Source organism: Anas acuta, chromosome 1, assembly GCF_963932015.1.
Source record: "Anas acuta chromosome 1, bAnaAcu1.1, whole genome shotgun sequence".
Taxonomy (NCBI): domain Eukaryota; kingdom Metazoa; phylum Chordata; class Aves; order Anseriformes; family Anatidae; genus Anas; species Anas acuta.
In genome coordinates, this window is record NC_088979.1 from 120613631 (window position 1) to 120641566 (window position 27936).

A 27936-nucleotide genomic window follows, 5' to 3' on the forward strand; every position below is an offset into this window, starting at 1 on the left:
TCAGTACGTCAGCCTTTTTATACCAGTAATTTCCAATTTCTATTTCAGCTCATGTATAGAGAGAAGGAGAGAGACAAAAAGACTGACCAACAGGCAGGAAAAAAAAAAAAAAAAAAAAAAAGAGATCTATAAAATCTTGCTTTGCAGTTCATCCAGTAAAGGAAATATATGGTGTGTAAACCTTGTTTCTCATCAGGCTAATTCGCATTCATATAGTAAGCTCTGATTCTCCTGCCCCTTGCGCTGTTATTTCCACTAACATCACTTATCTCTGACGTGAGTCAGCATAAGAAAGACCAGAACAATGTTTTTTGTCTGTTTCAAGAGAGGACATGTGTACCCTATCTTTGCTAAGGACTCTGAATGACTGGAAAATATATTTATAAATGTATTTATAAAGATAAAGCTATCTCCAAGCTCTCCATTCATTGCACTATTGTCAAACCTAATAAGCTAAGACAATTGAAATCTGCTGGCATGGGGAAGCAGGGAGACCTAACTGTTGAAGTGACCTGCACATGGATGGAGCTGCACTCGCTAGGACTGAGTTGCTTTGTGTGCGACACCCTTGGCTTTGAAATGACGCCTTGATCTCCTCAGTCTGCAGTAAAAAGAGCTTCTCACAGGCTACCATGGGACATCTCAGCCTCTAAGCAGGGAGCGACTTTGCAAGTGAATATGTAAAGGCCAAACAGCTCGAATGCTTTCACTGCTCATAGCCCAACTCGCTTTATCCAGCATCTAATGTGGTTGGATGGATGTGTTCCCTCCTAGCAGCTTTGTCATAGGAAATGATGCTATGTGGAATTCAAGTTAAAAGTCAGCTAAAGCTTGGAAGGTCATGGGGAATTTTGGGGCTTCAGGGTGAGCCCCTCTGAATGTTTCCATGGGCAGGAGTATGCTATCTCATGAACCTTTAATCCAGGTGAAGCTCACCTGAAAGGGAAGGTGGCCCCAGCACAGACCTGGCTGAAGAAGTTTGGAACTGGCCTGGGGTGTGCTCTGGTGTTTCTCTGAGTTTAAGAACCAATGGTTTGGTTCAGTGCTGTGGTTTTCAGCCTCCAGAGTTTGGGCTCAGGCCTGAATCAGCCTTTCCAGCATTCAAACACTTCCAAGTTCAAGAACCTCCAAGCTGTGATGTCCTATATCACAACACCTGCCCTGCCTTTTGCTTGATACAGGAGTATCCTGTTGTTTTATGGACTCACTAAAAATTAACTAGTGTCCCTAAAGCCTTCCTCCTCTCCCAAACCTTTTTGCTGCTCCTAGCACGTTAATGAGTAGCTACGGTGTCCTGCAGCAGAACTTGCAAGAGTCGGTGGTCTTGGCAGAATAGCTGCAAAGGGCATTTTGTTTAATAAAAGGGCTAAACTTTACAGTGACCTTCCCTATGTCTTGGAGTGAGACTTGGTCTCTGGATGTACACGCGGGGCCGATGAGCACAGAAAATGCAAACAGGCTCCCTGCGTCCCTCTGGCAGCGAGCAGGCGGGCGCTTTCTGGGCACTGGGGCAGGTTCCCTGCAGATTCCTATTGTCCTTCCTAAGGAGGCATGATTTACAGCGGTGCTGGCTGCCTGCCGGTGCCACCCGCCGCGGGGGCAGTCCTGGTGGCTCAGCACCGCTGAGAATCAGGCCGGGGGTCCCAGCAAGGGCGGGGAGAGCAGGGCAGGGGGGAAAGGAGGAGCAGGCGGTGCTTGCTGACGCTCAAACACAGGTCTTGCAACGGAGGGACCTGCCGCGGGGGGAGGCCTCTCGGCCCCCACAAGTCAAACTGTACAGAGTCACAATTAGTCGTCATCATCGTCGTCGTCGTCATCATCATCATCGTCATCGTCGTCGTCATCATCGTCATCATCATCATCGTCATCCTCATCGTCGTCATCGTCTTCAGTATTTATCTTCCCAGAAAGCACGTCCTCTATCCAGTCCTCCAGCTCCTCGGCCGAGGGCAGGTCGTCATCGTCTCTGATCTCCATCCAGACGCTGTCAGCCTGCAAAGAGATCAGATTCGTTGCTACCGTGGTGGGAAGGACTGTGCTGCGGGTAGGATGCAGGGATGGTGGTGCCATTAGCTCCCTCCCTGCTGCCTGTGGGCAGGACCAGCCACGATATCTCTCTACCAAAATTACCACTCCCCCACAACGTGCCATTGCATCTGACTGCGAGCAGTGGGTTTAGAGGAGAGCATGGTGTTGTTCACCCTGTGTTGTGTGCCTGATGCCTGCTCCTACTCCTGCACTGCTTACACCTGTCAGCAAGAGCTGGACTATGGGTCTTTACCTGGACTATGCCCCCCCCAGTCTTTTTTTTCCAGCTGTCTGCATTGCTTCCATAAACTGGAAGGGTGAAGGGGGGAGTTCAGTAACAACATGTCTAAAATGCAGTAAGAATGTGCTGTCTAATTGCAGCTATTAGCCAGGGACAGGAAGCACGGCTTAGATTATCTCTGAGACCTGGAAATGAAAGATTTTCTCTCTGTTTTGCTAGAGGTTCCTTGGGCAAACACCTGAGTAAGCCCTTTTCCCTTTGCTGTCCCCTCTATCTAAAACAGGATCGGCCTCCTGTTTCACAGAGGTGCTGTCAGGTTACCTCGTACAGCATTTGATGTTGCAAAAGCAAGAGCTTTTCTTATGCTGTATTTCTTCTACAATATTTTCCTCCTTAAACTGAGCACACAGCTCTTACTTCATGCAAATGACTTTGTCCCTGACCCCAGGACTGTTCCTGTAGCAAAATGGGACACGTTCAGACAAACTGGAGAGGAGTGGGCCCATTGCATCTAGAGAAGATCCTCTGCAAAAAGAGCAGCAATGTTCTGCAGCGTGTCATGGCACTAGTCCTGAGCCACAACAATGTGCCGGGGCCAGTGGGGGCCTCTGGGAGCTCTGCTGTTTGCATTGGCAGGTTTTTAGAGAAGTGATGGGGTCACAGGGGTTATGTCCACTGAAGCCAACAGGAGTGTTTATTTGTTCTCTGCTGTGTAAGCCTCACTTTGTACCTGTGTAACTCCGCTGAAAGCAGTGATGTAACACTGAAATAGCGAAATGAGCTCAGTGTTTGTTTTAGATATCACCAGCCAACCTAGAACTTTCTTAAATCTCTCTCTTGAGGAATGGAAAACAGACTTAAGAGGAAAGAAGTAAAACCTGCAAATACTATAATCAACAATCTGAAACGTTTACTATATCAAATCTAGATAAAGTATGAGTTTCTACAGGTCTCTTAGTGGCTGTCAGATAATAAGGCATATGTTCCTGCCTATTACTGCTTTGTAAATGATTCTCTTGCTGCTGACAGTCCTGCTTTCATGAATTTCCATTGATAGCTGTTTAATGTCACTTTGACGTGACTTAAACACAGCCAACTGCAGTAAATACAGCAGAGAGATATATCACAGGCTAGTAATATAGACAAAAAAATTGAAGACTTGGGCTCAGTTTCTGGCTTGTCTGTCCCTCTATCTCATGATGGTCGGTGACAGATGCTACCTTGGCTCTTTTCCTTTTTCTTTGTCTGCCCAATGGTCCAACAGATGCTGCTCTAAACTCTGGGCACATCCAGCCAGCATTGCACCTACTCTGTAGCTCTTAAACCAACATGAGCACCTCCTTCTCATTGCCTTCAACAGGATGGGCAAGATCCAGGGCCTTTGCTTTCTTTATAACACCATTGCTTTGCCTTCACTGTGCACAGGCAACCTGACATCAGACCAGCTTGAAGGCAGATGGGTAGGTGGACACGTCTCCTCCTCCCACCCCAGTCCCTCCAGCACCTCCTCCTGCACAGTGGTGGCTGAGATGAAGGATGGCCTGGACAAACCCTAGTACAGCCTCTTCACCCCAGCAGGATCCCTCTGTTACCAGTTTATGTCATATTCTTACCACAGCTGTGCATTTATTTATTCATTTTTGATCTGTGAGGTTGCTCCCTGTCATCTGTTGGGGGCCATCTTTCCCTCCTACACACAAGCTGTGCCTTTCTGCTTCTGCTGCAAAAACACCCTCCTTTTTCCCCAGTTCTCTGCTCTAAGCATGACTTTTCCTCCACAAACCCAGCCAGGTTCAGTCAGAGCAGCATGGACAAAGGTGCATGCTGCAGGACAGGGTAGAAATGTGAGACCTTGAAACTGAAACCTGGCAAAGCCCTGAAGCTCAGGCCACAGGGATGGTCCTGTCCTTGGCAGAGGTGTGTTGTGTGCAGCTCAGCAGCAGAAACATGCTCAGACTGAAACCCCGATGTTGGAGGTGTTAGAACTCCACTTGAACACGGGGATGAGGTGGTCCTGATGTGTCTTCCTCAGGGTAAAAGCCTCCTCTCCTTGCACTTGGCAGAAATCCTACTGATGCCAGCAGATCTGTTTTCTGCCTTAGACCCCATCATTTTGAGCACTCTGATCTTGGGATTGCCGGAATTTTGGACATGTTACTCACATCTGTGACATTCACCACGCCGATCTGTGGCCTGAACAGGTCAATCTTGAAGGTCTTCTCCCAGTAAGTGATCAGCTGTGGGAGCGAGAAACGAAACTCAGACCAGGACCTTTGCAATACCCCTTTGTCTAAATTCAGCTGGACAACCCATGGGGAGGGGACCACGCATGGAGGCAGGAGGGGAGAGAGGCCACCCAAATGAGCAGCTCCCAGTGATCGCCCTTAGTCCTGCGTCCCTTCCTTTGCAGCCTGTGCACGGGCTGGGGCGATTCCTGCGCTCCTGTGTGTGCACACATCCAGGCACCAAACCAAGGAAGGAAACCAGCCCCTGCCACTCACCAGAGGAAAGTCGTCGGGGTCAATCCACACAATGCTCAGGTCGGGATTATCGGTGTTGTCCCTGGCAACCTGCTTCAGGATTTCCAGGAACTCAAAGCCGTCTGAAATGACAGAAGAACCTCTGCAGCCCTCTCCCGCAAACACCCAGCTACTTTTGCTTGTGTTTTTTTTTGACTTCCCTCACCCTCTGTGAAGGCAGGAGTTGTTTATAATTCTCATTAAAATGCTGTCTCCCTGCCTTTTCTTCTGATAATAAGGCTTTTAATTTGGAGCATCCTCCTCGGGTATTGAAATTAGTTACACATGAATTAAGCCTCATAATCCCTCCACGGAGTGGAACACTGTCAGTGTTTTCTTGTGGCAAGGGAGGAGCTGAGCTCCTGCGAGGCCGAAGCTTTTCGGCATGCTGATGGCATTGAGAATCACCGATTCCACGGCTCTTCAGGAACCAGTGCTCACGGGTTTCCTGCACACATGTGACAAAAACAGCCCTCAGCACATTCCCAATTCACACAGCAAGACAGACTCAGGGTCAGGGACAGATCTCGGTGCCCAGGCCTAAACTTCCTTGCTGGTTGTAGGAGCTGTGGGAGTCATGCGAGGAGGAAAATAGCCTCCTACCTGGATCATCTTCTTCAGCAAAGGCCACGATATGGATTCCTTCCATGTCATCCTCCTGCAAACAACAAAACTGTTATTGATGGGCCAGAGAGAGAGGACAGGGTGGTTTCTGGAGACGAAGAGTGGTGGGATACCTTCAAACACAAAAGGAGGCCCCACTGGGACACCAGAAATGGGAGCCGAGGTGAGGCTGGGCTGTGGAAGCAGCAGGCACTGAACCAGGTTATTTGGGTAGCATTGCTGAAGTGCTATGACTAAAAATGAGGTGGGCACTGTGATGGCAAAAGCGAGATTGCTTCTGATGGTATGGGGCAAAACCTTGTTTGCAGAGAATGTTGAGGACCCACGAGCATGGCAATAGGGGCTCACCCACCATGCCCAAGGTCACCTTACCTCATCAATTTGCAACTGCTTCTGGGACAACAAATATCTCCCCATCACACAGCCCCAAAACATCCTCCTTCAGGGCCAGTGAAGGAGGTTCCCTCCCGTTATGGGAGGTGAGGTAGCTTATTTGGCATCGTTTGGGTAGGGAAGGGTCTCTGCTTTATGTGAGGGTCTCTGAACAGTGAAGGGCATTGAGTGGGAGGCTCAATCTGAGGCTAAAACGAATTGGGAATAGAAATGACAGCCTGGGAGACTGCTTCTCTCCATGAGACACGTGAGCAATGGGTAATGATATTGGCAAAGGCCAATCGATCTGCCGGCTGCTTCATCATCCGCCTGCTATGAATGTCATCTCCCACGGAACGGCTTCGCGTTCCTCACCCGCTGCTGGTCCTGGTTTCCATTTCAATTGGTTTTAATGCGAGAAGAAATTCCCATCTAAATGCTAATTTCTTTTCCATTCTGAGCCCAGAGGTGACAAAGCCACCATCAAAAACTGAGAGGAAAAAAAAAAAAACACACTGAAAGATTAAGTGGAAAACATTATCTTTAAAAACAATAGCAGGTGTTGGGCCTTTGCTGGTGTCTTTGGGGAATATGTTTTCACAGGAGCATTCTGGGCAGATTTACTTTGGGATTCAGGCCACTTACAGCTGGCAAAATCTATAGCGTTGCTTTTTCTCCATATTTGCCAGCAGCACTGTCAGACAGAAAAATACAAATATATATAAAACCGATATATATATATATATATAAGTATATATTTATATATTGTGTTATCTAATATACCTATTTTCTGACCTCCAATGCAGCAAGTAAAGCTGGAGTAACTCCAGTGAAGCCACTGGTGATTCTCTGAACTTGCATCAAGACCAGAACCCAGCCTGTTGTGATGTTGATGCAAGTCTCTTGCTTGTAGCAGAGGCGAGCTCTGTATTCCCAGGCTGTTTTTCAAGCAAATATCCCACCACCGACAATTCATACTTGTCCGGAGGTTATTTTAGAATGTATTCAGTATGAAATCAAAATCACTGCCTGTGAAATTTGGGTCCCACTGAAGCCCACGAAAATAACTTTGAGGGACTTCAATGGATCTAGGAAACCATGTTCTACACAGATTCTGTATTTCAAAACAAATGAAAACCTATCACGCCTTAGTGACTCATAACTCCTGATACAGTTTTATTACCTCTTGCCTTGTTGTATTAAAGATTCCCAGGGTTTTTGGTGCTTCTGAGTCCCACGGCATTTCATGTTATATATTGAATGCTGTTAAAACTGCTGTACTGAGATTTTTTGGAGGAATGACTGCAACTACTTTAACATCTATAAAGCACCTGCTCAGCTTTTTAAAATTTTTTTCCCCAGCATTCAGCTGACAGTTAAAGTTCCCTAAATGGCTATTAACATCTTATTCATTCACAGAAAAGGAATAATTTGTAATACACATTTTTTCTTTAATTTTGACCCCATCCCTCTTCCCCTGCTTTGCAGACCAGGAGAGACCTGTGCATGCTATCTTTTCCAAACTGCTACTTAGTTCTTCATGACCGCTGACTTACAGCTTTCCCACGCTGTGAGAAGAGCAATCAACAGATGATTTGCTCTGCAATCTATATAATTAGCTGAATTGCCTGCCCTCGCTTGCATTTTGAATTGTACAGCTGCTCCAGCACAACTTCCATGAGTCATCCATTCGGTACAATCTCTGTAAGTCCCCCAGTGAGAAGGCCACCACGGTCGCTCCACCACCATCACTGATGCCCATTAGATAATCCTTCCCGAGGGTGCTCTGCATCTGTATTCCTTGGTTGCTTCAGAGATACTCAACAACTGATACCTCTTGGGGAGGCTGGAGTAGTTACTTAACTGAGACCAGCTTCTGGTCTTCCATTTCTTGGGGAGAATAGTTGGGTCTTGGAAATTAACTGTTTATGATGCTGGGAAACTTTTTATTGCTATTGTGTTTTTTTTTTGTTGTTGTTGTTGTTGTTTGTTTGTTTGTTTGTTTGTTTTTGCCTAGCCAGAGGCTGGAGTTTTAGAGAAGTGGTTCGGTAGCCAGAATGGGTTTGTTTCTTGTTGGAAGCTAGCAGGGGATGCAAGGCTCCCCACCCACATGTGCTTACCCATGTCTCAAACATGTCTTCTGGACGCAGCTTCCGCAAGGTGGCTCTGAAAAGAAGACAAAAAGGCTCTTTGAGGACACGTCCAGCACCGTCACACACAACACTGTTGGTGTCAAGGTCAAGGTCACCATGGCACATCTGATCAGTGGCTGGAATCAGAACTGTAAGCCATCACATTCTGAGCGTGAGCCTGGGGGCAGAGTAGGTCAACTTCTGCTTTCATGCATGGTGATAAAACCCTGCCCTTACTCCTCTGGAGTCAGTGCAGACGTTATTTGTGCTCGGGAAGATGAGACGCCTCTCTGTGCTGGGGCACACTGGGGGAATCAGTGCCACACATGGCAGATTGTTCTGTCCATGCTGAGAGCGTGAGCTGGCCCATTCACTTTTGTTTTGCAGTCCCTGGGCTGTTCACACTCTTTTTTTTTTTTTTTTTTTTCCTATGGGGCCTTGTTCCCTTCTTCTGTTAGTTTCAACCCAGCTTAATTCCATCATAAAAATCCCCCTAGACTCTGCTGAAGCAAAAAATAACCTCTGGCAAGAAGAATTATATCATAATATCCAATGGAATGAACATTTAAATTGCAAGACCAACCAAAGCAATTTTTTGGAGAAGTAGTTCAAACCAGATGAGAAAAAGGAATAGTAAATATTTTTGGACATATCCAAAGCAGGAAGCCTGTCAGAAAGCCTAGCAGGTTGAGAGGTGAGCACCCGAGGGACATGAGCCCATAGCAGACAAGTACAAGTGGCCTTTTGCAGCTCTGCTGACTGTGGCATCAATGTCCAGGGAGGTTCCTCAACAAAGAAGCTCTTTGTGGCAGACCAGCCCCAAAAGCTGCTGCAAAGAGAAGTGTCAGTTGATGAGGGCCTAGGACAAATTGGTAAAGGGAGTGGCAGCATATGGCCAGGATGAGGTGGCATCAAGGAGATGTGTTACCTGTCGCTTTGGTTTGCCTCGCTACCAGAGCAGTGGAGATTCACATTTTTAGAGGTTTCTAAGGGCTCTGAGGAGCCAATTAAGATTCATAGCATATGCTTTGACACGATCATATGCATAACATATTTTTACATGATCTGAAAAAGCTGGGAAATAGGAAGATGACAGCATTTGCTTATCATATCCAATTACTCAGACGGCCAACACCAGGCCTGACGGTGAGGAGTTACAGAGGCGTCTCCTGAGACTTGAGTGTCTGCATGATGGATAGACATATAGGAAGTAACGCACTTGCAGAAAAACAACCCTGATTGTACAGGTGCAGCAACGGGCTCTAAATTAGTTATCATCAATTATTGCCTCTCAGCGAAGAGGCCCAGGTGTCACAAATTGAGAAATCAGCAGCTCCAAAGGCAAAAGGCAAAAAGAAGTTTGCAAATGGTTAGGAAGCAGCTGAAGAGCAAAACACGTCATATTGGTACGGCAATGGACAACTCTGCTATGCATCCCCACACTGAAATGATTGTGTTTCGAGCCATTTAATTGCAGAAGTGATACGGGACAACTAAAACAGGTAAGTGGAAACATGGTAGTGGTAAACAAAGGTATGGTATGGCCTCTGTTTCATGGGGATTAACTGGAGGAGACCTCATTGTGTTGAAAAATAGATGACTGAGGAAGTGACTGTAAAAAGTCAGGAATGATAAAAAGAATTGAAACAGGGAATGGCTAGTCATTGTTCCTCATAACACAAGATTTAGCAGGCATACAGTGAAATTATTAGGTAACAGGTATAAAGTGAACAAAGAGGAATACTCATATGATACAATGCATAGTTCACCTGTGGAACCCATTTCAGTTGGATACTTTCAGCATCAAAGTAGAAATGAGGTAAAAAATGACTATAAAAATCAAAGAAATAGCCACTAAGCACAAGGTCAGGGATACAATTTTTGACCCAGAAAGCATCTTCATTGCTCTTTGTCAGAAACTAGAGATTATGGTGAATGAATGCACATTAATGTACTTGTACGTGGCTTTTCAGATGTTTTCCCTAGCCATTTTCTGGGGGAAGGTCTTGGAGGAAGGAAGCTTGGTGTAAAGGACTTTGAGCATGCCAATATATATTGATATCTGTGGAGTTTCTCCACATTTACACCAGTTGCTCCCCTGTGCTAAAGAGAGCAAAGTAAATGCATTGTAGGTGACTTCAGGAAGCAGAATTCAGCCCCATGTCGCTACACCAAAATGGGGTGTCCCCCAAAATGCTGGTCCACCCCCAGCATTTTGCACAGGTAATCAAGGGATTCTAACCTGAGCAGACATCCAATTTCTTGAGATTTCTTTAAATTCCCTTCTGAGCCTCAGCACTGACAAAATAAATGGCTCTTACTGAGCGCAACATAGCATCTCAAAAAATGTAAGACATGGGGAGTTTTCACTGCAGATCTGTGCTGATGGAGAGCTTGCCTTATTAGGCTAGCATTTAGCTGACTGCGTTTAATCAGCCTCCTGATGCTGCTGCTCCTTGACAGAAACAGCTTGGGAAAGAAGATGGGAAGGGCTGAGGTCAGGAAGTCCAGGAGGTCAGCAAAGTGACCTGAGAGTACATGGGAAATAGAGGACCCCTTCATATCTTTAAAAAAAAAAAAAAAAAAAAAGGCAGAGATTTGTCTCCAAGTTGCAGATTCAAGACACAAACTCCTGTCTCTAAACTCTGTGTATGTGTGTGAATACAAATCTTCCTACTTGTGGTGCCCTAGCAGCATCAATGGCCCTGTTTGTCTTTAGCTCTTTTCTGGTCCCTTGTATTTTTTAAGGGTGCAAAAATGCAGCACTTCTCAGGTAGCTGCGTCCTTGTATTTGACTCTGTGTGTTTATGTGGGATCAGGGAGTAGAAAGATGCATCAAAATCTCAAGTGTGGGTCAGCAAACAGCCAAAAGGTGGTGGTCATCCTCATTTTTACTGAGAAGGGCTGCCCTAGAGGGTCAAGCCTGTGATGATGGACACCTTTGCCTGCTTCCCATGGCCAGGAGCATCCTGTATGCTGCATACCTTTTGTGCTCCTTCACGAATTCAACCAGCTCCTCTTCCGTGTAAGGTTTATCGGGGATGTGAACAGGCTCATCCATGAACGGTTCATAGAAGTCCACCTCATTCATCTTCAGACCTAGCTTCTTGGCGACCTGTTGCAGGGCAGATGGCCACAGGTGAGTCAGCCTGAGGTGTCCCCTGGCCCACCCAGAGCCTCTGCTGGTGGCAGAGTTGAGGTCAAGGTGTTTTCTCTCTCTTATAGTTTGAACTCTTAGGGGTGGCCAGCAAAACACGAACGAATCTTTCCTTGCTATAAAAACCACTGATGCTTTCTGCACTACTAGTGTTGGGCACTGGGGCAGCACAAGGCCAGAGTTCAAGTCTCATGAGCCTAATGGAGCTGGTTATGGATCTGACTTTGTACTGCAGAAATGGCCTTTTGTCTTGGAACAGGGCCAAACCCAAAAGCAGACACAAATACCACAAGTCAGAGGAATGCTTAAAATGAGGAGCTGGAGCCAGATATTAAGTCTGGGAACATACTGAGCCTCTGGTAAGCACCATGTAAGTGGTAGATACGGAAGTTAAAGGAAGAGCAAGGCTTTGTGATAAACATGGGATCTGCTTGCACCTTATGCCTCTTGTTCCATTTTTTTTTTTTGTATGACCCCTATTTGAGCGTATCCCATTTATACCACAAATTCACAGAACAGCAGGGTTGGAAGGGACCTCTGGAGGTCATTTGGCCCAACCACCCTGTTCAAGCAGGGTGGCCTACAGCAGGACTCCCAGGACCACGTCTTCTCATTCTTTGCACCAGTGCACCCAAAATACAACACCCAGAGATTTAGGGAAGGCTTACTCTTAACTTCTTACTTCAGAGCCTAGACCTTTCTAACTGAAACGCTCTGAGCTGTGCAGAAAGGAGGCTGTGAGCTCCCGTGGTGAGGTCTGTGGATGCTTACCCCTTTGTCGAAGGTGGCAAAGAATTTGATGTAGGGCTGGAAGTGTTCAGCAGCTTCCTCAAATGCCTTGTAATCTGGAAAGTGGAAAAGGGAATGAAGAAAAGATGTCATAGACAGCTGGTCTTGCTCTGATCAGCGCAGAAGCCACAGGGGAAGAGCAATTATGAATTATTACAAGATACAGCAGATGACAGCACTGTGTTTCTTCCACCCTTCCAGGGTTTACAAACAAGAACCATTTCATGTGCGGCAAATGGGACACGCTTTGTGCAGCCCCCCAGGGCTCAGGAAAACTATAGATCCCAGCGTGACACACAGAACAGGGGCTGCAATCAGCAAAAAAATCCTTGGAAAAGGAAGGAGGTGCTCCAGCACTGGGGCCAGGCTGCCCAAAGTTGTCCTGCTTGCTGCTGCTTTACATTTATCAAGATGGCACTTAATGTGCACCTCATCCTCCAGCAACTGTTGTACTGTGGCATCTCATGCCCTTAATGTTCATGAGCAGGAACCAAGAACCCCCCATTGCCCCCACCAAGGCTCCAAGTCCCCCAAGGGACACATGCATCTTACGTTCAGAATCTTCTCCTTTGAAGTAGCCAATGAGTTTGATTTCCTCGTCAATTTGGTCAAAGGCCTGAAGCTCCAGCTTGCTGTTTATGATCTCCACGGGGTCTTCTAGCAGCTGCCACGACAAATGCATTTGATATCATGATTTCCAGCACCAACCTGTGACTGGCACACTGTGTCACTAGCAGACTAAGGAAGAAATCACCAATTTTCTCTGCTTACTCTTTGCCTTAATGCAAGGAACCAAGAGACATAGGTCACCTTCACAGGTCACCTTCAGAGGGAGCAATTAGTAGGTTCACTGCACAGGCTGGTACAACATGAGGGAGGCTGAAAGAGGTCAGGGTAACCCAAATAGATGTTGAGGGACTGCTGTGATGAGAGAGAAGGGGTAGCAATTGCAGCTGGCTTTGGAGAGGCTGAGAAGAAGGGAGAACAGCTGAAAGGGGCTGGTATGGGGACTGTGGGCTTCTGTGAATGATGGATATATTTGTTTTTAAGTGTCACTTGCTGGAAAAGATGATTACAAAGAACATGCTTTTGGAAAATATTAAGAAGGTGGCCAAATGATGTTTTGGAGCAGTGGAAAGTCTAAAAGTATATTTTCCATGCTGATCCACCTATTCAGAAAGAGTTAAACTTGCGCTTTGTCCCCAGATACATCACACTTTTGATGAGGAAGGTGGAAGATCAATCTGCCATATCATTAGTCCTAACTTTGTTTCTTAAATAACCACTGCTGGTAAAAGGATTTGGTCAGATTATACTTTTGCCAAGCAACACTGGTATAAAACAGGTGTGGCTTCACTAGAAAAACATGTGGGCAGGCCATGGTAAAGCCTGTAGAGACCCACTGGGTTTGTTTTGCTTTGAGATCGGGCTGCCCAGGCACTGCAGATGCATTTGCTTTTATTACCCTGCTTTTCTAGGTGTTTTCCCTCGTGTGGAAAACACACAAACAGAAATCCTTGCTCTCCCCCTTTGTTCACAGAACGTGATTTATCAGCAGCACACCACAAAGCACAGCCAACAGAGCCTCACAAAGTGCCCTCATCAGTGGGGACAGAGAGACCCTACTGAGGTCCCTGAGGCCACCTGCATTTGCTTTGCCCATCACACCTAATGTGTGCGGCCACAAACTCATTGCTGAAGGGGAGCTGGGGTCCTAGGGAGCTGTTTCTCTTCCCCAGTCTTGTTCTTCTCTAGTTTTTGGCAGTGCAATTCAGTCAGCTTGCTGAAGAGGCAGCAGCATGCTGCATTGTTTGTATGGTTGGTTTCAGAAATGGGCAAGTAGTTTTGCAGCATTTTTTTTTTCAATGAATTGAGCTATTTTTAGTTGTTCTATGGGAATGTTACTTCATTTATGGTTTTTGAAAACAACACTTATTTTCTGCTCTTAGAAAAGAGTGGAGGATTTTGCAAATGTCAAAGGGTTTGCATGCCAGCTTGCTAACTGAGGTGGGGGACTAGCTCCCTAGTCAAGCAACCAAATACTCCATTAATAGGAAAGGGAGCAAAGTGTCTTTAAGATATAAGTGGTTGGTGGGGTATAAAGATATTGGCTTTGCTGGCAACTCATGGTGAGATAAGTATCTGGGAAGTTGGTGAACGATATAATTTATATGCCAGTGTGCAGCATACAGGGATGGAGTTTCAAATAAAAATAACCTCTGTTTTTTAGCAAAGTGGAGTATTTTCAAGGTCTTCTCTGAGAAGCTTTGTCTAGCTCTGAGCTTATCTGTGCTTACATCCAAGAGGAATTCCACCAAGACATCTGTGGCCAGCTCCCCATCAAATTCAATCAACCGCTCCTCCTTAAAGACGTAGAGGCTTCCCTCTTCAACCAAGCCTGAAAGAAGGAGACAGGAAACGTCATGAGGGCAACACAGCACTAAAAGCATCACTCTTTTTACCATGGAGCATCTTGCTGGTTACTCTGGCAACACCTCCTGGGAAAATGCCTGTTGTCTGAGCTGGTCCAGTCAGAAATAATCCTGAAAAACTCCTGGCTGATGGGTCATGGCATGAGGGACAGACCTCAGCCTGAGCTTGCTCTACCACCCCAAATTTGACCAACCTGTCAAAATGGAAAATGGATCCACACAGAAAATGGATCTCGGTGCGGGCCGTGCTCTCTGCCTAGAGAAGACTCAACTCTGTGAATGTAAAAAGTGACCAGGAAGCCAAAGAGGGTTTTAAACTCAAAAAATCCTCCCCAAGTATGCAGTTGCCACCATCACCCTCTCCATCCTGGTGGCAAGGATTGGGCTGGCCTCTCGGGCTGGCATCCCTCCTGCACTCTTCCCAAGCTGTTCCAGACATATCAAACATGGGACTCACCTAGCTTTTTGGCGAGTTTGGCATCCTTCTTGGAGTCCACCATCCCAAACCCGATGCTCCTGGGCTCCAGGACCTGAGCTGCCAGCTGTGGAGGAGGAACCAGAGCCCAGCATTAGCAGCACGAACGCCACAGGGTAGCTAAAGGGCATTGTGCCCTGCCAGGGTGGCACAGCAGGCACAAGTGACCCATATTTTGCTTCCAGGCGGTGCCGATGGGTGGCATGCATCACATGCTGCCTCTTTGCTGAGATAAGGCTGCCTGGAGGTCACACGGATTGGATTTCTTCCCACTGTGTCGCAGCACCAAGCTTGCTGGTGAGACCACGTGCTGCCAGCTGCTCTTTCACACTTGGGCATTGGGGAAGCGCTCCCAGCTGCATTGGGGACACCAAAGCAGTGGGCACGACTGGGAGAAAGACCTGCACCCATGACACATGGGCACTGCAGATTATTTTAACTCTGGGAGTGCTCCGAGCCAGGGCACCGCAATGATTGTGCGTGATTTGGTGGTAAATGCTCCCTGGCCTTGCAAAAGCAAAGTGGTGCTGCACTGCCAGGTGCTCGTGGCCTTACCCCACGTCTCCTTTCTCCCCACATCAGTCCCATATTGCTTTTCTTGCTATCCCCCTGCAAAGAAACCCAACCCCAGCAGTGTTTAAATGCTCTGGCTTGTGTTGACCTGTGGGCGAGTCAGAGGGTAAGAGCAGAGCAATAAAGCAGCACAGCTGAGCTGCCAGCCAAGGCAGTCTGTTCTGCTGTGAAATGCCCTAAGCCACGTCTCCTGCCCTGGCTTCAGCCAGCCCCCTGTGCCAGGTCCCTGTTTTTGCCCGGTTTCCTTAGGAAACCAGGCTAATCCCAGCCACACTCATGTTTGTCTCCTCACAGCTTTGGAAACTGCTGCTCTGCTCCCATCATTTTTGATGAAGGGGCCTCTCGACGATATCAAGTTCCTGCCTGATTCGTGAAAATAGATATCCGAGGAAAGGAGAGAAGTGCTGCAAGTGCCCCGCGGCAGGACCCTGCGAATTCCACCCGGGCTCCTGGGGCATGTGGCCGCCCTGGGAAGCGAGCGGATGGCTCCCTTAGCCCTTCCACAGACACCCACCGGGGTGGTAACATCATCCTGAGACCACCGAGCAGCTGTAGCACCCCCTCCTCCTCTTCCCCTGCCTCTCTGTTGATGCCTCCAATGCTGATGGCCTTCCTTGCTATCCCCACTGTGTCCCCTGCCTTGGGGAGCATGCTGCTGCCCCATCACCTTCACAAAACATTGATGGATTTGGGGATGGGGAAAAGGGGTCGGAAGCCTCTGGGATGCCTCTACCTCTTCTCAGCCACAGAAAGCTGGAAGTGTCAGCAGAAAAGTGGTTCCCAGAGGGGTGGCAGGGTGATTTATGAGCAGTGCCCTCCTCCAGGGGCCGTTTTGGTACTCCCCTCTGGCCTCGAAGCTGATCTGAATGTCACCTGGTGCCACAGCACCTGTGGCCACGTGTCCCCTTGGCTCCCCCACTATAAATAACCCCTGCCTGCAGCCGGCTGTGGCAAGAGTGAGCAGCGATCTAGTGCATCAAGGAGCAAAAGCCACAGGGCAGCTCCTCATGCTGGCAGTGCTCAGCCCTTCACCAAAATTCTGGGGTAGACAGCAGACACTCTAGGCTCAGGGAGTTTGCTCTTGTGAAGGGAGGCAACCTTTATGTGGAGAACATGGTTCAACAAACATTCAACAAATACACATCCCCAGGCCTCTTCCAAAGCCCTCCAGAAAGACGTTCTCCATCAACCATCAATCAGAGCATCACAGCCTCTTTCTCCAGAGGATGTCCCCTGCAGCAGTGGATACCCACATCTTCCTTTCAGATCTTCATCAAGGAACAGCATCATGTAATTACCGCAGCCTTTATCTCCCTGCAGCCACGTGGCCTGTTGTCTTTAGGGGGTGCTCTGTGTTATGGAGGAAGCACACAGCTTTACCAGGTTGAAATAAAGGTGAGGCTTGCATGTTCAGGGCTCTTGAGCTCTACAGAGCACTGGTCTGTGTTTCATGCACCAAAGCATTGGCCTTACCAGTTCTGGTGCCCCATCTCCTGGCTCAGCCATGGCCTGACATGTTACAGCACCTGGGAGCAACAGATAACCCAGATAACCCCATAAAGCAGCAAGAGATGGACACCTCTTGTGAGCTCTCTAGATATATGCAAGCAGGTAGTAGGGGCAGAAGTTGCTTTTTGTTCTCTTTTATGTGTATTTGTGCCTTTACTGGAAAAAGGGATGGAGCCAGCAGCTTTAGGGGACGTTGTCAGTCACTCTCTGCGCTGAAGCACTTGTGTAGAGCAGCAAGAGGTTCCTCAGTCAAAGCTTGAGACTCTGGTCATGCTGTGACCAGAAGTAAAATAGAGAAGGACCAAGGGAAGAAAACTGTCCAGTCATTAAACACACTTGATCTAGCTCCAAGCTCACTGGCTACTTACTTATATCTATGTTAGTACAAGCAGTTTGATCCCCATAGCTCTTGACTGCTGCAAGCAGGGGATGGTTAGAGTTTCTTGGGGGTGTTTGAAGAAGCTCAGATATGTGCCTTCATCATGTGAGGCTGCAACACCTGCTACAGACAAGTGGTCGGGCATGAGTGGGGAGTGAGGCATGTTTGCAAAAGAGGAATCTTGGATCAGGAGCAGCGTATGCAAACGTGCAGCGTATGCAAGGTGGCTTTGCAGGGGCATGTATGTGAGCGTGCAAGATTGCTGGGAAGGGGAAATGTGTCTAGAAAATGTGGATGACAGGACGACTCTCCTGTAGGCACGTTTGGAGGTGTCCCTCTGAGGAGGCTCACCCCAAGAGAAGATGGGTGTGCATAGATCAGAGTGTGCAGTGCGTACGTGTGGCTGCGAGCTCCGCGGGCAGCCTGCCCCCTTCGTTTGGGCTTTTGTGCTAACGAGATAAGGAGGCAAAGCAGTACAGGCTGTGCTCATCCGCGGAGTGCTGGGGTCCTGCACTGGGGAAATCTTTTTGCAACATGAGACTCGCTGCAGCTCTTTCCACTGCGGCAGCGCCCGGAGGCAGGGGACCTTTGCAGGGTGCCAGTGCCTACGGTGGCATTTTCAAGTGCCAGCTACGTGGGGGCAGGACCTCGCTCCTGCCCTTGCTGCTTTCCAGTGGGGCAGGGAAGTCTGACCAGTGCCTAGGTGTGCGTGCATTCTCATACCTACATTTGAACCTCATCAGGCAGCAAAATAGAGAGCGTGCCAGAGGCACAGCAGCTTGGCTGGTTGCCCCCTCCTCATTACAGTATCAAGCATTTATATATCCCCTTACAGTATTTTCTGATTCCATAATGCTAGTGGGATTTGAATGCAGATAATGTTTCTAATCTTGACAATCCTTTTGGCTTGGAACCGTGGGAGGGAGGTGGCTGTAATGTAAGAACACAGCTCCTCCTCCACCACCACCTCCTCCTCCCCCTCCTCCTCGTTCTCCTTTTCCTTCTCCTCCTTTTAAATCCATGTTGCTTGAAGTCTTGTCCAGCCAGAGCCCCTGCCTTTGTGTCAGTCTCTACAGCGAGTAACGTAGCTTCAACAGCTGCATGGGGAGGTGGAAGAGAGAAACTGCCCCAGAAGAGCTGGACCTAACTGGTTATACAGTCCCCAAGGTACAGCAGGAGTGTTGGGGCAAGCATACCTGGCTTAGAGCATCAGCAAGGATGACAGGGGCTTGTAAGCTCATATTCCACACATTTTGCAGAGTTTCTCTCGTGCATGAAGCCTGTGCAATGCACGCTTTCTAGCCATGGGATCACAAGCTGTGTCCTGTGCATCCTCAGGAATAGGAGATGTGAGTTTGAGAGCAATCTTCCTTTCTCCTGCTTCCCTCAGGTAACAGCCAGCTTTCATTTGGGTAAGCATAAGGGACGGCACAGCTCTCTGGGATCTGTGAGAGGTGCCAGCCTTAGGTGATGCCTGGGGACCACCAAGTAAGCAAGCAGCACCTTGTCTTGGCTGGTGTCAGCAGGGACTGTCAGTCTGAATGATGGGGTTGGAAAGAAACAATTCCCTGCCAGAACATCTCAGCTTCATACCTACCACACCTATCTGAACTTAGGTGTATGGTGATGGGAAGCTTTCAGGAGATTTAATTAGACTCACGGGGTCCTTCTGAAATTTTTGGCTACAGAGCAGCAGAAGTGCCACCAAATGACATTATGTCTTTCTGGCCTGGATTTTCATTCTAACTTTAAAAGCACGTCTGGTGCTCCCACAAGAAGCAAGGCTGACCTTCCCCAGCAGCCCAGGCACACAGATATTTGGGTATCTATGAGAGCTGTTGGGAGTAAGCTTCTCCTAAGCACTGGGAGATTTCTGTTTCCCAAGCTGGCAGTGGTGGAAGAGCTAAATTTCAGCAATGCAAGGAGGAGAGGAACAGGAGATGATGAAGGAAGGTCCCTCAAGCAATGCATCCTTTCCACTTTCTGCTCCTTCTTCCCCGTTTTCTTTAAAGTTGTAGTTTATGTTGATGTGAAGAACCTGGTTGATGTGAAGATGCTGGTGCTGAGGCTGCTGATGACTTTATATCTCAAAACACTAATATTTTTGTTCTCAGAAACAGGAGGAGATGGCAAGAATCTAGGGTATGTCCCCAGTGGCTTGGACGCCTTATGCAGGACTCACAGCTTCATGTTATGGTTGGCTTCCCAGTTGTGCAAGCCAGTGGGCACTCTGAAAGAAAGCAGAGGGATTTCCCTCCTTCCTAATGCTGTGTTGTAGCATCACCCTGCATCCCTCAGCAGCAAAATTTCAGGTCCCTGCAAAATTCAGGCTGGTGAATGACAGGTCCCAGAGCAACGTGGTGGTCAAAGAAAAGGGCAGAAGACTCCTGAGCAATTGCTGCTGTAGGAGATGGCAGCAGGGCTGGAAGAGAGCGAGCGTGTGCCACCTTCCTGCCCTTTTCCACCACCAGGGCAGCCTGTGGAGGCTGTTTGTTGCCAAACCATCCTCTCAGGGGGTCGCTGCTTCTCCGACTAAAAGGCAAGTCCCCAAATATGGATCACCCAAAGGTCACTCCCGCAGAGGCCCTGCACAGGAGGTGGCCTTCGCAGGTAGCGCTCCAAGAATGCTGCCCCAGGCCTTTAATTGCCACGCGGCCACTCAGCCCGGCCAGGCATATGATGTGCTCTTTGGCCGCCTCCCTGAAGGTTTCACATAGCGAGGGCTGTATTTTTATCCGCACCAGGGCATCCCTAATTTTAGCCGGCTGTAGGCCGCAGCGCAGCCCCCCGAGATACCCGGGGACGATGCTGGTGGCACTGAGCGCCCATGGGGCAGGGGCCACCTGCCTCTGCTGCCAGCCAGCGCTGCTGGCACCGCTTCACAGGTGCTTTGCCGACTCGGCCGGGCAGCTTTGCACGCCGAGGACAGCCCTGAGTGTGCGGGCGTGCATGTGCTGACCCCGGCTCTCCTGCTGGTGGGCCTGGATCAGCGCCCGGGGGCCACCCCACCAAGCCCCCTGTGGCAAAACAGAGACAGAAGGGGCAATTTGGGGGCTGTCTGCCACAAAATTGAGGTGGTGACTGCCTTGTTGTCAGAGAGGCTGCTCTGAAAGTGAGGGTTGGGTTCCTCAGGCATACGCAGGGCACCAAACAGCTCCTTCCAGCGGGTGCTGCAGGAGGGAAGCGTGCTCAATGCGCAGCCCCTTCCCCTCCCTGGGACGTTGCCTGGTGTCAGGGATCTGCTAGCTGGCTGCTGCCAGGGCAGGACCGAGTTCCCAGAAAGAGGAGGTATCATGTACTGCAGCTAGCCCGTGCCAGCAAGCGCGCAGGAATGAGCCCCATCAGCAGAGCCCGTGCTGCCTGTCCCAGGGTGCCGCGACGGGGGGGGACAGCCTCGGATCTGCAGTGCTGCTGCTCGCTCCATTTCCTCGGGCAAGGTTTTCTATCTAGGTAAATCCCAGAGTGCAAAGGAAATAAAGAAAGGAGGACTCGGACCTGGCTAAGTCAGTTCTTTCCTAGGCCACCGCCAATTCTTTACCTGGGTGCCTGTTATCTAAGGACAGAGACCTCGACAGGACATCCGTAGTCACCAGACCTTGGACCAGCTTACCCAATCTCTGTCATAAACTGGTCAATGTCCTCTTAAAACTCACAGGGCTGTTATCCCCTTGGCTCCTTCCCCTAGTGATTAGGAGCTTCCTAGTTTCCAGACGTGGTTTATTCATAGCCCATTTGTCCTCGGGCTTTGTGCTGAAATAGCTCTCCTCCCTCTTGGGACATTAAAGAAAATTATCCTATCTCCTTTCCATTCTCCCCACCAGTGAATCTCAGGCATGAATGAAGGGCAGTTGCAGGCTCTGATTAGCTTGGTTTTAGATGAAGGGCACTGGCAGACCGAGCTGTGGAGAGAGGCCAGTGTGAGCCAGAGCAGCGTGGATCAGGGCACCCGCTTTGCCTTGCAGGGCAGCAGCTCCCCAGCCACAGGTGGGCTCCTGAGAAATGTCAAGGTCTGGGGCAGACAACGTGAAATGATGACAATAAACACCACACACCCACTGTGTGGGTGAATGTGAGCTCAGGCTAGGCCTTTTGAGGCCCCCACTTACAACACACAAGGATAGGACAACGGTGCCTTATTATATAGGAGTGGGATCCTGCCTCTAGGGAATCAGGAACGCACTGGAAACCCCCACATGCACTTTTTTGGGGGGAACTTGACTGATGTGGCAGGATGGCTGAGACCTAGGACGACGAGTTTTTCAAAGTTTTTCCTCGTCTCTTGCGTTTCTGAATGGAGGGGTGACCTGGAAGGAGTCTCCAAATGGCTTAAGGACTTGCATGGCAGACTTGGTTTTGCGTTGTGACAGCAGGTGAGCCCAAGCTCACAGGGGTCTGCCATGCCTCCAGGTGGTATTTGTATAGCTTTGATCACTGTGGCTATGAATAGTGACTTCCAAAGAGTGGCATGGCCACTTTTGAGGTCTTATGCTAGAAGCTGCTCGTACAGCCAGTACAAACTCACTGATGAGAACTGATGGAGGGCCTTTTAGGAAAGAAACGAGGCAATAACAGGTAAAGTAGTGTTCAAAATTGTTTCTACCACTGTTTTACAGAAAGACCAGGTCACCTGCTTGCCCCTGGCTGTCAATGTGCCCATCTACGAAATGGGGAGCTCTCTGTAACTCGTTTTTGTGACTGGCGTGTCAGTGAGTGAAATCCTCCTAGTGCTGCTGCTAAAAATCAGCTCCCTTTCTCGGCTGATGAACCGAGACCTACTTATATAGTCTCAAAGGGCAAAGTAATCAGTGAACACTTTTTCCTTTTCTCTCTCTTCCTCCCTTATTTTTTGCATTAGATTATCTGCAGTGGAAACCAGTGCTTTAGTAGCTATGGAAACCAAAGCACCTCTTTTATTACAGGTATGTACAAGGTATTTGTGCTATAGGCTCCTGCATGTACTTCTCCACCCAGGTGTGCCTCGTTCCTCACCCTGAGGACTTGCTCTGTAGGGACGCGGGCACTCTGTGGCACTCAATGAGCATGTCCTGTGTAAAGTGTCTGTCCAGCCCAGAAAACTGTAGTTAGGCATTGATTGTCTCATGAACATAGCATGTCTCATGAGCATTTCCAAAGAAATTGAATTTAAGTGAATTAGACCTCATACCCACTCTAACCCTGGTCTGTTATTGAATTCAGAATCTATCTGTCCCTCTCACAACACAAGTAGCTACTGACTCTTTTTGGGCACTGGGAGAGGGATGCAATGCAACCTCATGGACTCATATCACCAGGTTCACAGGGGGATATTTTTTTTGTGTTACAGAATTGGCCAAATACATTATGGGGTTTCACTTTGTTCTGCCATTTATTGCCAGAGGTCAGGCAGCTGCTAGAGCTGATCTGGATGGGGAAACACCACATCCCTCTTGTCCTACCTCCGAGCAGACTGATTTGTGCTAGGGCAATTCCCCATGGCATTTCAGCTCAGGGACACTGTTTCAATTGAGGGGCCTAAATGTGTATATGCACACACGACAGGTGAGGAATGAGCCAGAGGAGCAAGGACTGAGCAAGTTTCAGTGGAGGAGAGGGTAATGGGGATGGCATCCTGCATTGAAGGCGGCCTGCTATGCCCTAAGACAACCTCAGTTATTGGAGAGAGCTTCTCACGTGCAAAAGGAAAGCCCCTAACCGTGGTGCTCATTATTCTCGTTACATGACTCCTAGAGGCTGAGGCTGGCCCACTGGAAAGTAAAGCTATGCTAATATATAGGGAGGGTTCAGAAATGAAAGGGAGAGGGGAGAAGGTCTGAGAAGTGGTGGTATGGGGCAGGAGGAATTATGGTAGGAGAGCTACAGAGAAGAATAATAGCAGAACGGGTATTTCTAAGCTTCTCTCCTTTGTTCTTGTCCTCTTTTGCCATCTATTAAAGCTGAGAGATTTTAGGACAATTAGTATTTTTGTTTGTTTTTCTTAATTGTCTGTTATATCTTCATTATGAAGCTTTGTGTCTGGCTGTGTGTCTCCTGCTTCTTCACTGCGCTGACCTCACAGGCATGCAGGGCTCTTAGAAACATTGCCACAGAGTAGGAACAGCTACTGCTAGCTTCAGGGCTGCCTGGTCCAACCTCTGGCATTGTCCTGAGTGGGACGGGGAGTGGGGCAGGAGAAAGGAAAGCAAAGGAGGATAAGAGCCCCTTACCTTGAGCTGTGAAACAGCCATGCTCATGCATCTCTGCCCTAGATTGCTGGTGTATTACAATCCCTTCCCAACATTTTTTCTACCCTGGCTACTCAGCAGTAGGCAGCTGCACCTCCAGCAATTGCTTTGACTGTTTCCCTGATGGACTAACCCAACAGCCCCAGCCTTCACACCTGGGCCTGAGGGGCTGCCACTGCCATCTGTGGAGCTGCTGCCATTTGCAAAGGATGGTCCAAAAAAGCTACTGGTGGTGCTCCCACAGGTACTTGGTTATCCCCAGGCCCTGTCCTCACCAGGAAATACCCAACAGGAGCTGCCAGGCCAGCTGATGGTCTTCATCTTCACTTCATCCTGGGCTGTGCAGGAATCCAGTGAGGGATCCCAGTATGATTGGGTGCATGGAGCTGAGGATGTCATGTGCTGTCCTGCTCTAGTATCAGTGTAACGATGGCATCCCTTTTTCTGGGGATATCTGATGTGCACCCAGACCTTTTGACAGTGTCAGTCAGCCCTGCACACTGGGCTTTTGTCATGGGAAGGAAATGTTTCCTACTGTATCACTTTCTTCTCGTCCTGCTGTTGGTAGATAAGGTATGATTGAGTCCTTAAGCATGTGCTTAACTCATGTGCTGTCAGGTTTTCAGCCAGTTTCCCTAAGGAAATGAGACCCTTGTGATTCTCTTCTCTCTGCCTTCCTGGTTTGCCTTCCTGAATGATTTTTCAAGCTCTTGGCTCTTTCCAGCCAAAATTTTCCAGAGGTGTGGATCTCTGATGTAATTAAATATTTGCAAGCTTCATGAAGAGCGGGGACTTGGAAGGGAAGAGACTGCAGTGCCCTGAAATAAGGAAAGGCTGCCATGTGAGCTCAAGTCCTGTTAGCTACCAGAGGACCCCGGGGCTCCTCATGCATGCAAGAAGCCCCCATCAGGCCTTGTTGCTGACCACGAGCCACATGTTTTAATGAAACCATGCTCATGGTCAAGGGTCAATTTGTTCCTGGATTGGAGGGCTGTCGTCTACGCCCATCCCTTCCTGGGTGCTTTGTAGCCAGGCCTTTTTTTTCATGTGCTGAAGCCGAAACCAGTGGCTTGGTCTAGAGTGAAGGAACTGGCAGGCACTGCTGGAAATCCTGCTTGCTTTGACAACATGCCATGTCGCCTACTATCCGGGTACATCTGAGAGTTTCTCCTAGCAAATGTGGAGGGACCTGGACACTGGGTCTCTCCTGTTCTTTTTTGGCATTAAGATATATATTTTTAAGGCCTTTGGTCTTTGGAATTATACTTTTCTTATAAGGTACATGTGGGAGAAACAGAGAGGTTGGACAATTTTGGAGTTTTCAGGACTTAACGTCCATGAAGTCCATTCTCTCCTGTGTACACACATACCTGTGTGCATCAGGCAACAGGAGGTAACAACTCTTAGACACCTAACTCAGATCTTTGCCCAGCTCCACACCTGGCTGTGTGTTGGATGAAGGGTCCCTGTTATTCCTAAAGATGGACATCAGTAACATTTTATGGCAGGGAAGCTAAGGACATAGAGTTTTCCAGGCTGTGGAAGCAGCACATCTTGCTGTCAGTCAGACATTAAATCCTTATACAATAAAGTGAAAACACATGAGATGCTCCAGAAAGGCATCCTACCGCAGGCAGGGGAGATGGAGAGTGATCCCCACTGCACAAAACTTATGGTTTGAGGTGAGGGAGGTTAGGTTTGAATGCTCTCAGAGAAGGAACAGGTTAAAACCCAGCTTGCTGCCATGGCTGAGTTAATACAGTAACTGGGAGCACCAACACCTCGCTGGGCTGTGTCCCATGCTGGATTTTCTCTGCATAGCAGGCTATGAGATTGCTGCAGCTGTTCCCTGTCCAGGGGAAACTGAAACTTTGAGACATGCACTGAATCAGCACCGCAAGTGCTGGGGAAGTTTTGAGGTCAGAGCCACAAGTGCAGGGTGTTCTGTGCCACAGTTAGCTCGTAGCTGGGCATTAGTGGACAGCAGCACTACAATTACACAAAGTCTGCTGCGGATCTAATCCTCTATCTCTTGCCCAAGGTCACATAAGAAGCCCACGGCAGAGAGGCGATTGGAAACCAAATCACCAGAGTCCTAAGTCAGTGTATTCACTGCTGAATCAAACCCAGCAAAATAAAGGCTTTAACCTATGTTGTGTTGTGGCCATTGCACCCTTGATATGGTGGATTGTGAACTGGGCTATAGGTGTCACGGGGAGTACAGCCAGCAGTGCACAGTCAATACCTGCTTCTGTCAGGTTTCTATAAATATGCACTTAGTAAATGCTTGCCATCCCTCTCGCACAAAATAGCCATCCTATTAAATAACAATGTGGTTATACTACCAACCGTGAACTTTTCAGCTGGAGTTCCAGGGTTATTTTTTCTTTGCCAAGTGTTATTTGATCACTCACCTGGAGCAAGTAACTGTTTCCTGACAGGTGAGTAAAACCTGGTTAGTTTTTGAATCTTTCTTGCTGTGAAGCTTGCTCAGGAGGTCAGTAGACCTTGAACTTTGCCTCGGACTTTCTCAGGTCCTAGCTCTCAGAGGGCATATTATCTAATTCACGTTTACTATAATTACAGGGGAGCAATGCATTTTTTCTCTGGGTCTGACAATGCTTGTGTGTTTCTTCTGCAGTTCTCACTTTCTTCTCAAATGTGCCTTTTAGCTGAGGGAATATTTCTAAGCTCCTGGTAGGAAATCAACACCTAACCATCTAAGTTTACTGCTGTGTAATTCCCTAGATTACAGCCACGCTACAAGAAAGAATGCTATGAATCTATTTTGTATTTTTAATGTGATTTATTTTACTGGGGATAATTAATCATTCTTTCACCAAAGAATTAACAACTTTTTTTTTTTTTTTTCTCCAGCACAGAAGTGAATGGCTGTATTAACAAGCAGCTACAGACTTATTCCAAGCAGGCAACTGAGTGTCAGAAAAACAAAAAGCAATTTAATGCTGCACCAACGGGGAGCTTTTGAGATGGGGAGCTGGGACGCCCGTTTGCAGCACAGTTTGGTAGGGCTTCTTGGCTGATCGCTCCCGGTGGGATAGGAAACAGGAATGCATCCAGAAAGCAAGGGGATTTCTAGCTTGCATAGAAGGAGAAAGGACCTAAACATTTCTTGCTGTGTACCCAGACTTGTGCTGAGATTTGGAAAAGCTCAGCTGGGCTGAGTTCATGCTGCTGAGGTTTGCAAGGTTATTCGATTTTCCTGGGTTTCCGACGCACGATTCAGAAAGTCTATTTCCCAGCAAACAACTCAGAAGAGCATGACAGAGGCTTTTCCCTGCGCTTCACAGAGCTCAGGGGCTAACTCAAACCCAGAGCTTTGTGTGACCCCCCCCAGACCCTCCGACTGCCCTGTCCCGTGGCTCCTCTCCACAGCTCAGAGCGCGCTGTGGCACTGACCCTTGGGGGACACGCAGCGGCGCTTACCTCCAGGACCATCTCCGTCATCTGGAACTGCTTCTGGGAGACCTTGTCGGAGCTCACGGGCTCGTGGAAGAGCAGGCAGAGCATGTCGTACTTCTTCAGGGCCTGCTTGTAGTTCTTCTCGTTCAGGTCGATCACTCGGTCTTTCCCATCATAGGTGGGGAAATTCAGTCCCTCTTCTGCCTTGCAGCAGAAAAGCAGGCAAAAACCTGCCAAAATCCAGCAAGTCGCCTTCATGGGGGAGCCCTGGGAGTGCAGCGGAGGGCAGGCAAAGGTCTCTCTCCTTCTCCCTTTGGAAAGAGAAGGAGGCCGAGGGCTCCAGGGGAAGTTTGAACTGAGTTTCTCTTTCTGCTGCCTTCCTAGTGTTCAGTCCAAACTCTGCAAGGCTGTTGGGAAGCAGCAAACTTTGCTGTCCTGGGCTCACAACAAAGACAGACAGGAGAAGCTGTCAGGCCAAGCCCTGGATACCTTACATAGCTGTGTCCGGCTCCCGTGTCATTAGGAACTCCATTTTTAGGAAGCAGTTGTTTCAGGCTAAAAATAAACCCTGCAATGAATAAAAAGGACAGATATGACACCATTGAGGGACTTGCTGGCACTCCGCATCATCTGAGAGCGAGGGAGCGAGTGAGAGGGAGTGCGGGAGGGAGTGGAGGATGCCGATGCTGGGAGGACAGAGGCAGGTTTTGGGAAGGGACGGACTTCATTTATACAGAGAGCCGGGGCACGATCCATCCTACCAGGGCTTAGCAAAAATAGAAGACACCGACTGCGTTTTGCAACAAGGGTGTCTCTCTTTGTAACCACTTGGGCATCGCAGTGATTAGGATGCGGATAGCAGAGCTCGGATTAAACCATTTCAGAGGTTCATCAGCACCGCTAGAGGAAAAGCCACGTTTCCCTGGCGGCAAAGGAGGTGAGCACTAAGCGGACTCCTTCCTCCTGCTGCCTGGGGCATGCACCCAAGCTGCTTGCTGGAATTCAAGCTCTTTTCTGAAGTGCTTCCTCCACTTGTGAGGTACCAAGAGATCTGCCAGCCCT

General features: G+C 48.5%; 1 protein-coding gene and 1 long non-coding RNA gene across 3 annotated transcripts; one reads left to right on the forward strand and one right to left on the reverse strand.

Moving 5' to 3' along the window:
• On the reverse strand, positions 1-27426 carry CASQ2 (calsequestrin 2). The gene is made up of 11 exons (XM_068697948.1): positions 26899-27426; positions 14752-14836; positions 14160-14260; positions 12415-12526; positions 11845-11918; positions 10901-11031; positions 7905-7950; positions 5392-5446; positions 4771-4871; positions 4432-4506; positions 1-1992 (listed from the first exon to the last, which is right to left on the reverse strand). Exons 1-11 carry the CDS (start codon positions 27130-27132, stop codon positions 1789-1791), a joined length of 1218 nt encoding a protein of 405 aa, XP_068554049.1. The 5' UTR covers positions 27133-27426; the 3' UTR covers positions 1-1788.
• LOC137864127 (uncharacterized) lies at positions 8964-15329 on the forward strand. 2 transcript variants are annotated; one of them, XR_011101331.1, is made up of 3 exons: positions 8977-9418; positions 13069-13207; positions 14093-15329. It is a non-coding gene; the product is annotated as an uncharacterized lncRNA (long non-coding RNA). The 2 variants fall into 2 exon arrangements; XR_011101330.1 differs by having other exon boundaries at positions 8964-9418; positions 13069-15329.
• Positions 27427-27936: the final 510 nt, after the last annotated feature.